The 12,488-nt window shown below is 40.8% G+C and overlaps 1 protein-coding gene across 1 annotated transcript in view; it reads left to right on the plus strand.

Moving 5' to 3' along the window:
* Positions 1-3,555: 3,555 nt before the first annotated feature.
* SPATA18 (spermatogenesis associated 18) overlaps positions 3,556-12,488 on the plus strand; it is a 74,341-nt gene continuing 65,408 nt past the window's right edge. The window contains 1 exon segment of the mRNA XM_063107431.1: positions 3,556-3,642. Coding sequence (XP_062963501.1) covers positions 3,556-3,642 — 87 coding nt within the window.

Genomic DNA, 12,488 nt, shown 5'->3' on the forward strand with positions numbered 1-12,488 from the left:
TTTATTGCTCTTTCAACTTTTCCAAAAGATTGACTAGCTGATAATGTCCTGAAATAGTCAATTGGGACAAAGTTAGAGCATCAAAGTATTCCTCAAATAGAATCTTTACTTAGCTGATGATTTCTTTCATACATATATATGTTAGGCTTATTAACTTTTGAAGTAGAATCTCAACCATGTTGACCGCATGCTTGTAATTTAAAGCACATGGACTCTTCTTTAATCAGCAACATAAATAATTTGCGCTCCAGGCTCTTGCTTTCTCTTAACTTCATTGCTACCCAGCCCCCATTAAAAGTTCTACAGAGGGGAGCGTCCTAAAGGCACTTATGAAGATATACACTTATTCCTATAGATAAAGAAGTTCCAAGCTTGTATCAAGTAACATTGTGAGCTAAGAAATGGGGTGTCAATTGCTTGGTCTACTCTTTGATGATGTGTGTTCTCATGTTATTGCCTTGGCATTGATCAAAGGTAACTTCAAGAAACAATCATATCGAGAATGTTTCTGTGTTTTCTTTAAAAAAGGGTTATTAAATATATCTTTCATCTATGTTGTTCCATACTTTTTGGAAAAGGATAAAAATATTTTAGAATTGGTACCAGGAAAATGTGTTTTCATTCAGGGAGCTGGAATGTACACTTTAAAAAATCAAATAATCATAATCATAAAACTCATTATCTTTTTTTGCCTTGGCTTCCACAAAGCCCAGAAATAAATGTAAAATGAGGTTCAGTCTTAGTACATAGACATAAATATTGGGCATATTTGCATTTTCCTTTAAGAAAATATTTCTAATCTAACAATGGTATTTTCCACAAGACTCACTGTCAGCTATCACAGATCCATTTTTGGACATGTGTGTATGTGAGTATATGTATGTGTGTGTGTGTAGGGGGAGTAAATAATGAATAAATATGTGAAACATTTCCTTTATTTTGAGTCATTGAGTTGTAGGCCTATGCTTCTTTATTTTCAATAAACATAACATTTGTACAGCACATGCTCCTGAGTTCTAAGGAAACAAACCTGAAATGACTGCAAGTCTGAAGGGTTTTGTATCTAGTCATGAGACTAGAGCATATGTACAGATAAATAACATGAGGTAGCATATTCTAAGGTGATTTCAGAGATCCATTCTATCCTAGGACTCTATAAGTTTAATTATTAAATTAGTACTATGGACATTTGGTCAAAGCATATTTTGTTTTGAGTCAGCAGCTTAAATATTGATATTTTGGCTAACATTTTTCCAAGGGTGGTAAAGTTTTGGGGTAATTGTTTTTGATGACTTTTTTCTGAACAAGTTTTCATAGGAGCAATTCATGTCCATGGTAGAAATTTGGAACATTAGAAAAGTATAAAAGAACAAATCAAATTCACCCATAATCATACCTTGGGTTCACAAGGCATTATATATAATTTAACACAATATGAGTATATATAATTTAGGGTCCTGCTTTTTTAACTTAACATTATATAGTGAGAATTTCTAGATGCTAGATAGTCTTCAATAACACGATTTTTATTGTGCAACATTTCATTGAATGATTTGCTAAACCATTACCTTACTGTTGAAGGTTTAGATTGTTTTCTTTATTAGCCTAGTTTTCTTTATTAAATATAATACTGTGAACTACATTTCTAATAATAGCGATCTTAGCATTTATTGAGCATTTACTATATTATATGCCAAGCACTGTCCTAAGTACTTTACATGAATTATCTTATTTGTTCTCATAATATTCCTATGAAGTAAGTACTATTGTACTTTTAGAAATGATGAAACCAAGGATTAGATGCTAATTAAGGTGCCCACAGCAAGGAAAAGGTTTTAACCTCTAATTTGTCTGACATATGCAAATGTTCCAATTTGTTTTTTATTAATAAGTAAATAGGATTGTTTAAAGATTCCAATTGCCTATTGAAGCATGCAATTTTTGGCTCCAAATTAAAAATCTGTGAGGTTTTTCTCCATTCTCTTCTTCTTCCTAATATATGAGTGTATATTTTAAAAGAAGATGTCTAAGGGATAGTTGTTTTGGGGGGGACTTTTTTAAAACTTTAGTAACTATTATTCTAATACGATAAAATAACATGTTTTTGTACCCTTGTAGTCATTATTTTGTTGCCTACAGAAAAATAGCAGAAACACATGCTCCAGAAGTCAGGCTTTCGTCTTCATTAGTGGACTGTAAAACCACAGTAACTGAAAGATAAAAAGAAGAGGTGATGAAAATTCTGAATTTATGGTACTTGGATATATACAATGTCCACATATTTTCAAGTACCTAAAGAAATAGAACTGAGTTAAGCGAGCTAGCTAGCTAGCTGAGGCCCCGCTCCACGCCCACTGTTATAATGGACAGAAAAGGATGATTTGCAATCAGCACATCATTTAATGGTATATGAAACAAGGGCTTGCTTCTAAAGGGCTTAATGATGGTCAAAATGGTTTCCTTTATTTAGTTCAAACTATCATTGTGGCTGAACTCACTTTGAAAATGGTGCCAAGCCGGGTCTGAACTTTCACAAAGTCTCAATTAGAGAATTCAGAATTAAATGGAGCTTTATAGAGCTCATTGACTCTTAAAAAATATGCTGAAATATGTATTACTCTTATTCTTAATCAGAGGGATCAATTTTAATTTGTGAAGGTCCTAGAGCTAAAATCTATTGATTTAGGCACCCATCCGCTAAGCCAAGGAACAAAGCAAAAGATAGAAATAAGAGGAATTGAAATTTAGTTAACATCAAGTTTCGTACGGGTAAACCCTAGGCGCTGCAAATGAAGAATTAAAGGCATGAGAGGCTGAAAGAATACAGGAAGGAATCAAAGAGGTGATTTCCTGCAAGCCTAACCAAACACTTCCATGGAGAGTTAACTTATGCTTTTCTAGGCATGCGAGGTCACCCAGAGCCCCGGGTTGGAAGGAACGTTCTTGGCCTCCAGCCGCGCCCTAACCCGCCTTGGGGCGCTACTCGGCCCAACAAGCGGTCGCGCTACAGCCATCCGGAGTCTTGGTGCCCTCCAGCCCGCAGTCCGCGTCTCCGTGGCTTTGGTGCACTCGCCTTCGGCAAGCAGCAGCAGCAGCAGCAGCAGCGGCAGGAATGGCTACATGGCGCGCCCAGGCGGGTGCCTAGGTCCACGGGAGCTGCGGGAGGAGGAGGGGGCGCGGTAGGGGCGGGGCGGCGCGAGCGTTGCCTGGATGCGGGCGGCGCGCGTCCCTGGCAGCCGGCTGCCCACGTCAAGGTTTGTTTAACAATCGCCCAGGTATTTATGGCCGGGGCTCCAGGGCCGCGGCGGGGGAGCCAGGAGATCGCGCGGGGCAGCGGATGAGGTGCGGTGGCTGCGGCCCAGGGCGCCTCCCCCCGGCTTCCCGAACCTTGCCCGGTCCGACCCGAGGGGGAGGATGGAAACACCAGCCGCACGCTGAGTCCCTCCGGAAGAAACCATCCTTCCCGCCATATCACACCGCGGTCCTGCGGAGGTCACCACCTAGTCCCCTTCAGGCCTCGGTTTCCCGGAGCTGGGCCGAGCGGAAAAGCGAGCGATGGCGGAAAACCTGAGGAGACTGGTCTCGAATGAATCTTTACTATCGTTGCAGGAAAATCTAGACTCCTGGCTGAAGGAGTACAACGTGAGTCAGGGTGGGGGACCCCCGGGGCTGCCCTCCCTTAATTCCCTGCACAGCTCTCGGTGAGGGCTTCTTAGGGGTGACGACGGGGTGGCCGCTTTGCAAAGCCCCCGCGCTTGTGACTCCTAACGGAGACCTCAGCCTCCCACCAGGATGGCAGGAGGGAAGAGCACGTGTCCGCTGGTGCCCTTTTCTCTCCTCCGCACCACGCGGCGCAGGGGTGGCGCGGCCTGCGGGGCCAGGACTCCGCGGCAGCTAAGGGAGACGCCTTCCCCAGAGCGGTAACCAAGGACGCTGGCGGCCCTAGCAACAGGAAAGCCTCGCAGTCGGCCGCGAATCTGGTCTTCTCTACCACTCTCCTTCCCTCCCCTCAGCCAGCGCAACCCACACCCCCCTCCCCACTAGAATTATTTTTCACTACACTTCTCCTGCCTTTCGGCACCCTGACGATACCCAGGGCTGTATCAGAATGGACTTTTATGAACATGCACCCACGAGTTATTACCCAGAAGTCAGTGAAACGGGCATTTGTTACTGTTGAGGGTTTCACTTGTGTGCTGGTCAGAATGACAATTAAGGAGTTTCAACAGCAAAGCAGATTTCAGAAGGCCTGTTGCCAAGACATTTAAAAGAAGCCAATATTCTGTCATTTCATTAATCCCTATCCCCACCCCGATTCCCCATAATCCCTCCCCTTTCCCCCCTGGCCCCCAACTCTAGGAGTTGAATTTGCTTTCCTTTTGGTCTGTCTGCCTTAAATAGGAGGTTCTCACTCTTACACAGAGTAGTGAGACAGAGAGATATAGGACTAGGACTAGGAATTAGCCCAGTCCCTGTTCCCAGTCTGGCTCTGCATAGAGCTAGCTGAATGACCTGGGGCAATTTATCTAACCTCTCTGGGTCTCAGTACCTCATTTGTTAAATGGGAAAGATTGGACTACATGATATGTAAAATTCCTTTTCAGATCCCAATATTTTTAGTCTAGATCAGCTTATTTCTGAGATCCAACCTGTCATGAGTCCCTTGGGCTTCCCCATTCAACCTCTAACCGGGGTTCCTGAGGAAGAGAAGCCCAAAAAACAGCTACAGCTTTCTCCTTAGCTCTCCTTCCTGGTGTTTAGTGTTTACTCTTTCTTCCCCCTTTTAAAGAAGCAGCACTGACCATTCCTTCTCCATCAAGGATTCAAGAAAATTAAAAATTACCTCTTTATCATCAATGACTTGGGTTCTCCCCCACGTTTAAAAGTAACTACTTGCTACCTAGTCTTATAGGGTTGAGAATAACAAGTCCTAATATATGTATTCATCCATTTTTATTTCCCTCTGACCTAATTAAACTCTGAATTTTTAAAAAGTGTATTGTTTGTCACAACGTTTAACACAAATGACACTAGCATTTGGCTGCAACAATTAAGTGATTGTTTGAGAAACTCCCCTTAAGTGCTGAGAAATATCACAGTTATTACATTCTCCTTTCATGGTAATATCCCATTCCTCTTTTCTTATGAAAACCATTTCAATCCAGCTTCCTCCTTCTCCACTGTATGGCAGAGACTGTATGCTCAGGCTCCATCATTTCTCTTGAGCTCTCTGGCATCTCGGTCATATCGGAATGTTGACACTGGCGTCATTCACTCTCTACTCCTGCTTCATCTCTTACGTGTACGCTGATGAATCTCATGTCTGTATACAGGGCCTGTTCTCATCTGAGCTCTCACTTCTCCCATTGCCCATTGAACGTTTTCTGTAGTGAGTGCTATTGTCATCTCAAAGTCAAATCACTCTAAAACCAAATTTAGCCTCTCCCACACTCCGACCAAAGACCTCCTGACAATTATCTTTACCATGACTTACTCCACATCCCTTTCACCAGTGTAATCTGTTGGTTCCAACCTCAAAATTCATATAGAATCTGGACACTTTTCACCACCTACACTGCTACCTCCCTTGTCCTCTTTTGATCATCTTTCACCTGGATTATTACAAAAATAATAACTCAAAGTGATTCTTCTAATTGTCAGATCAGATCAGGTTGCTCCTCAAAAAACCCTCCAAATTTCCTATTTCACTCAGAATAAAAGTCAGAGTTCCTACAGTGTCCCTTAACCTCTCGGCCTCATCCATTAGTCTCCCCCTTGCTTAATCCACACTGGCAATACTGGCCTTCTTGCTCTTTCTAGAACAGCACTGTCCAATAGAACTTTCTGTGATGTTGAACATATTCTGAATCTGCCCTGTCCGATGTGGTGGTTATTGGGCCCTGGAAATATGGCAAGTGCACACTAAGGAACTGAATTTTGTTTTATTGTTTTTAAATTAAATTAAATTATTAATTTTATTGGTTATGCATATTCATAGGGTACAAAGCTGACTGTCACCCCTTGTGTCAAAGGTGTGATGGCCAGATCAATGCTGTCAGTATGCCTATTACCACAAATTGCAATTATTCTTCATGTCCCCCACCCAATTATCCCCGCTCTCCCTCCCCCTCTCCCCACCCCGACCCCACTCCACAACCCTAGGTATGCTCTCTCCCTCTGCAAGTCCAACACACCACTGTGGTCTTTCTTTCCTTTCTTCTTTCTCTCTTAGCTCCCACTTATGAGTGAAGACATGATATTTTCCCCCCTGTGCCTGGCTTATTTCACTCAACATAATTTTCCTCAAGTTCATCCATGTTGCTGTGAATGGCAGAATTTCATTCTTTTTCATGGCAGAATAGTATTCCGTGGTGTGTATATACCACATTTTCCTTATCCAGTCATCCATCAATGGACATTGGGGAACTGAATTTTTAATTCATTTAAGTTTAATTTAAATTTGAATAGTCACATGTGGCTAATGGCAACTCTTGGGCAGCACAATTCTAGAGCATCCCAGACGAGTTCCTGCTTCAGGTCCTTTTGCACTTGCTGTTTCTTCTACCCAAAAAGCCTTTCAACTGCTGATATTTGAGAAAGAATCAACATCCTTGCTCTCTCGCCTCCTTCATGTCTTTGCTTAAGTATCACCTTCTCAGAGAGGCTCACCTGATCATCCTGTTTACAACTGCAATCTCCTGTCCTCACCCTTGGCGCTCACTGTCTCCCTTCCCTGCTTTATTTCTTCCATGATACGCATACCTACATCTTCTAATTTTTACTTATTTAATCATTTATTTTATCATCAGTTTCCCCTCCCCTCTACTAGAATGTAAACTCCAGAAGGCAGAGATTTCTAACTCATTCTGCTCACCTCTGTATTCCCAGTGCTTAGAACAATGCTTGGCACCTGGTAGTTGCTCAACAACTACTTAATGACTGAATGAATACCAGACTCCCAGTTTCCTTGACTCATTTCTCTTAAAAAACCTTATATCCAGTGCAGAATTAAAAATGGTCCCCAAATATCTTTAAATCAGCCTTTATTAAAATTGAATTGAAACCAGAAGCCACAGTTTTCAATTAGGGGCACAAATGAGAGGATGTAAGTGTTTTTAACAGTCAGTCTTTTTGCAGTTCAAGAGAGGGGATGAGAAAATATTTATATACCACTTACCATAAAATTTGTTACATCTAAACCTATTCTGTATCTTGTCATTTATAGTTTGAGTTTTAGTCGATTACTAAGTGCTTTCCTGTAATACTGCAAGGTTTTGTTAGTTTCAGGGACTTTTGACTTAATACTGTAAGATGAAGAATATTCATTGTCCTAAACTACATTCATTAAGATGTTGGTTGCAGAGAACTGTTTTTGTTTATTAAAATATATAATTATGTTTGCTATGGATGGTTGATTTTGCCGACTATGACCACATTGGTTTAGTTCTAATTGAGCCAAATAAAGAGCCATATATACTCCTTTAGAATTAGGAATGTGATCAAAGTCATCCCCCTGGGAAAAAGTTGTTCTCAAGGAAAATAAATAAATGGCTTAGATTAATTCTAAAAAACAATGCAAAATTTTGATTTTCTTCCAACTAGCCTTTATTTGGATTAATATTGAGATCCTATTTAGTGTTTCTTCTAAATTTCCCTCATATAATATCTTTCTTATTCATTCCCATCACCTCCACCTTAATCTGGCCATACCATGATCTCACGCACAATCTTTTAGCTCTGCTTTATGATCTGTTTCATTGTGTCCTATATATGTTATCAGAGACAGTAAATTCTTCAAAAACATAATTTTCTGCCCCCCAAGCCTTTGTTTTTTGTTTACTTATTGGCTTGTTTTTAATCTTACAACATCTAGCAGTCTTCTGGATCCTAGGAAAAAACACTTCTGGCTTGGCTATTTATTTAAAAAATTTCCAAGAAGGGACATTTTTTCAACCCCTCCCCCCCCTTGAGAAACAAGTACTAGAAAGAACAGCAAACATTGCCTACTCATCTTCTTTTGGTCATTAAAGTAATGTTGAATTAGTGCGGGCATTGTCCCAAGCGCTGATGAAGACTTTTCCTTTAAAACTTGGCTTCGACTGGACATTCAAGGACAGCTTGGTTGGAACACATAACTTTCAGAAATTATTTTCCTCCTTTGTGGTTATTAAGAATGTTGGTGAGAGAGCCATAGAAAATTCCTTCTTGTCCAACCGAGAACTGAGTTACTTATCAAAAACAATTATTCATTTAACAAATGGTTACTGAGATTCAACTCAGTGGGTTAGATACCATTTACAATTTTTGCAGGGTACATTTATTAATTTATTAATTCAATATATATTTCTTTATTTTCGAGCTTATGATGTGCCTGCCTATGCTAGGTTCTGGGAATAGGAATGTGAGCTGCATCTTAATGATGAACTTGCAACTGGAGAAGAGGAGAAAGAATAGAGGAAATAGCAGGTGCAAAAATCAGGCAGGCATGAAAAAGCTGGCATATTTAGGGGGGCTGTGAATAGCTCAAGGCAGGGAGTAGAAGTGAGATATGGCTGAGTAGGTGGGGTGGTTGGAGCCGGAAGATGAAGAGCTTCGGGTGGTGTGGTAAGGAGTTCAGACTTTATCCTGAGGGCAACAGGGAGAAACCAAAAGCATTATGCAGGAAGGAGACTTGTTTGGATTGTGTTCTGGAGAGGTTGCTCCAGTTGTCACATGTTGGGGAAATTGGAAAACTCTAGGCAGAACAGATGGGATTGGGTGGCACTTTAGGCAAGAAATCATGTGAATCAGCCTCCTATAAACTAGCTTGGCACATTTAGTAAACAAAGTCAAAGAGTCTGGGAACGGTCCTTAGAGTTCATGTATGAGTATGCTGTCCCAAACGTCCTGAATTTTTCATGCAACATCTGTGTGATTTTATTGATCAACTCTGCAAAAGACTCAAATAATCTTATGTGTAGAACTGAATTCTGATTACCTAATTACTCTATAGAGATTTTAACATCAGAAGATAAATGAACCTTCCAATGTTAGCAGTAGCTGGAAGAGGTCAGCTCTGGGCTGAATGCGTTTGTTTCCCCCCAGTCCTGTGGACTAGGTAGGGAGTTAACTTGGGTCATATGCTCTGAGATTTGCTATTTTTTAAAATGTACTCTGTATAGTTATAGTAGCAAGTGGTAGAAATCTGCTGTACTCTTGATAACCCCATTCCCAGGATAGGATGAGATTACATTTCTCAGAGTAAAGTAATAGACATCGGGACGTTGTGATCTAGACGCTTTTGATTATTGAGTATGTGTGTGAGGCTCGTGGAGGGCAGGTAATGCGAGGCTTCTGCATGCATTGCTCTAACAAGTGGAAACAGCATACTAAATATCAACACACAAAAACGAGATCTTAAAGAGGAGTCTCTTCTGTTTGTTTTAGAATATCTCTGTGGTTAAAAGAGAGGCTAACTCTATGCCAAAATATGCCTGGTTCCAAGCACCAAGGTTGTTGCGGTTGCTATGGTGTGTTCAAACAGACTCGCTGTCCACCTCCCCGCCCCCGCCTTAGTCAACATCCTTCTACATTCCTGAGGAGCCGATCTAACTGGTAGATTTATAGAAAACATTTTTCTTCCCTTTAGGTCTTTTATCTCTTTACTAGCCAGATCAAGCTGCAGTAATGGATAAAACTCCAAATCTCAATGTCTGAGCAGAGCAGAGACCTTTTTCTTATTCGTGTGGAGGCTGATGGGAGCTCTCCTCCATCATTGACCCGGTTTGGTTCCTGACCTGGAGGTCTGCAGGGGGGAGAGAGAGTGAAGAGCTCGCACTGCCCTTAAATTCCACACACCATGGCCACACATTGTCCCTTGGCCAGAGTTAGTTATGTGGCTCCGATCCAATTGCAAGGGAGCCTGAGAAATGTGGCAAAACACATGAAGTATTTGATTAGTGCTCCAATTCCTGCCACAGTTACTCATGATGAGTTCATAGCTTTAAAAGAAGTTGATATGTGATTAAGGTGGATTATTTTACTTTTGGTAGACAGACTGTCAGCTTTTTAAATTTGACTTTTCTTATTTTCATTTTGGACAAACTTGTTAATGTAATCATTATTGTTTCATATTTAAGGAACATCGATTATGAATAACGGAAAAAGAAGTCCTCCAATACGAATACTAATTATGGGTCAACACATTATAAAATTTAGCAGAGAAACCTAAATAGAAGCTTTGCTAAATTGCTGGGGGTATACATAAGCCTACTTTTTCTTATGTATAAAATTCAGTATTTTGGTTTGGAAACTTTGTTGTTGAGGTGGTGGTGGTGTAGTGAAATCCCATGATGCAGAATAATGGGCTAATTTGGGAACAGGCTACTTAAAAGGCCACTCACATAGAGGACTGCTGCCTCTCTAGAGGAAAAATCATAGCCTGTTGTAACCTGCACATGAAGAACCCTTGAAAGCTTTCAAAGTACTCTTCATGCATTATTGCCTGTAAGCTTTATAAAAACCTGTGAAATAAGGTTTTATTTTCTACATTTTTCAGATGAGAAAACCCAACCTCAGGAGGGTCCACCTGCCCATGGGTGAAACTTAGGTTTGAAACTAGTTCTTCTGCGTACCAAGTCCATTCTTTCATCTCCTACAGAGGAATGGAAGGCTGGAGGAAATTCCATTTACTTGCAGTGTCCATTTCTTGCCATCTTCTTCCAATCCCCCCTTTCCCTGCACCATGTGTACAGATCCTGAACAGTTAAAAAAAAAAAGGTAGAAATTAGGGCTTTTGTTTTGCATGTATGAATTTTTATGGTGAGCTGCAGGAGGCTGCAAAGTCCTGCCCTTCTGTCTAGTGTCCAGACACTGATCGGCTTGATCCATCTCTTTTTCTTCCTTATCTGTGAATTTTTTAAGTGACAGAATAGGAATGGTATTCTTTTTGTATGTAAGAAGAGTTTATTTTTTTAAATAAAAAAAAATTATGTAAGCCACTTAATGTTGTAATAGCATTTATATTTTAAAGGAATATTGTAATGCATCCTGTAGTACTACTAATTCTTACCTAATATACATGAAGCATATATGTGTGTGAGAGACAGAAGTTTCTTAAAGTGGAAATCAATGTATTTTGTGCTGAAATTGATGGGTTTACATAACTTTTCAAACTGCGTATTGAAAGTTGATTAAAAATGTTTATTGACAAATTTTGTTAATTTAGTGATTAACGTATTAATCCTCTTTTCTCTCTCTTTTTCATGTTGTGGAAGTGATTCAAAGTTAAGAATAGAAAAGTAGGTATTAGAGAAACATTGGTCTTGGATGATTAGGGTCTCCAGAGGGGCAATAGCTGACGGTTAATAAGGTTGAGGCTACTCAGGAGTAAAGATAATGAAAGGGACCAAAGGATTGGAAGTCCTTTTGGATAGGGGCCACGCATGTGCCAAGGCAGAGCAGGATAGCAGCCGAAGTGGAGAGAGGCTAGATGTGTTGGATGGAGGCATTTATAGAGGACCTTGGAGAATAGACAACATTAGGCTTGATGGGTTGGGAGCTTTTGTTTGAACCATGGTGACACTGAGGGGATGGGAAAAAAGCCACTGTCCTATTGCTCCCCTTCCCCATACTACAAAACTTCTTGAATGAGTAATCTGTCCTTGTTGCCTTTGCTTCTTCAACTCCAGTTTGCTCTTCTACCCTAGTGCAACTGGGGAATCCCTCAGCACTCTCCACTCTCACTGTTCTGCTATAACTGCTCTCATGATGATCACTTAAGGCCACCTGATGGTCAGTCAAATCCAACCCTTTTTTTCCAGCCTGTATCTCCTTAATTTCTCTGCAGCAATTGATACATCTTGTCTAATTATATGGATTCAGCTACTCCCAGATTCTGGTGACTCCCAAATCTATCTCCAGCTTGGGCTTTGTTCCAGAACTCTCAATCTGGTGGCCACCTGGTTTCCAGAAAACTCCATGTGGATGCTCCAGGGGGCCCACTAACCCAACAAAAACAACAAGCTACCCCTCTCCAGTGTTGCTGGTTCTCCTCTTGTGGCCTCTGGCTGGGTAATGGCATCACAATCCCCTCTGTGGTCCAGTTTAGAAACCTGGGGCCCTCCCTCCCCATCACATCTCACAGATGCGTTCATTCAGCCCTAAGGATTTTACCTTTTAAATATCTCTCAAATATTGCTCACCTTTCCTCTTCAGCTACTACTGCTCTTATTTAAGCTCCCATTATTTTTTACATGTGTGGGAAGACCAGCTTCTTGGGTGCATTTAGGGCACATCTAAAGAGAAATCTGTTGTAAAAATACCTGCAGTTGCAGGGAGAAAACTCACAGGCATAGTAACTTCATGGAGTCCAGAAAATTTTGCCCCTAACAGAACTCACAATATTTTTACAGCCATTATGATTAAAAAAAAAAAAAAAAAAGGAGGCTAGTAGCCTACATCTGTTGCACAGGGATTGGTAACTTTAAAAAAACACGTTTTCTTTCTGA

This window comes from Cynocephalus volans, chromosome 9 (genome assembly GCF_027409185.1).
Source record: "Cynocephalus volans isolate mCynVol1 chromosome 9, mCynVol1.pri, whole genome shotgun sequence".
Classification (NCBI taxonomy): domain Eukaryota; kingdom Metazoa; phylum Chordata; class Mammalia; order Dermoptera; family Cynocephalidae; genus Cynocephalus; species Cynocephalus volans.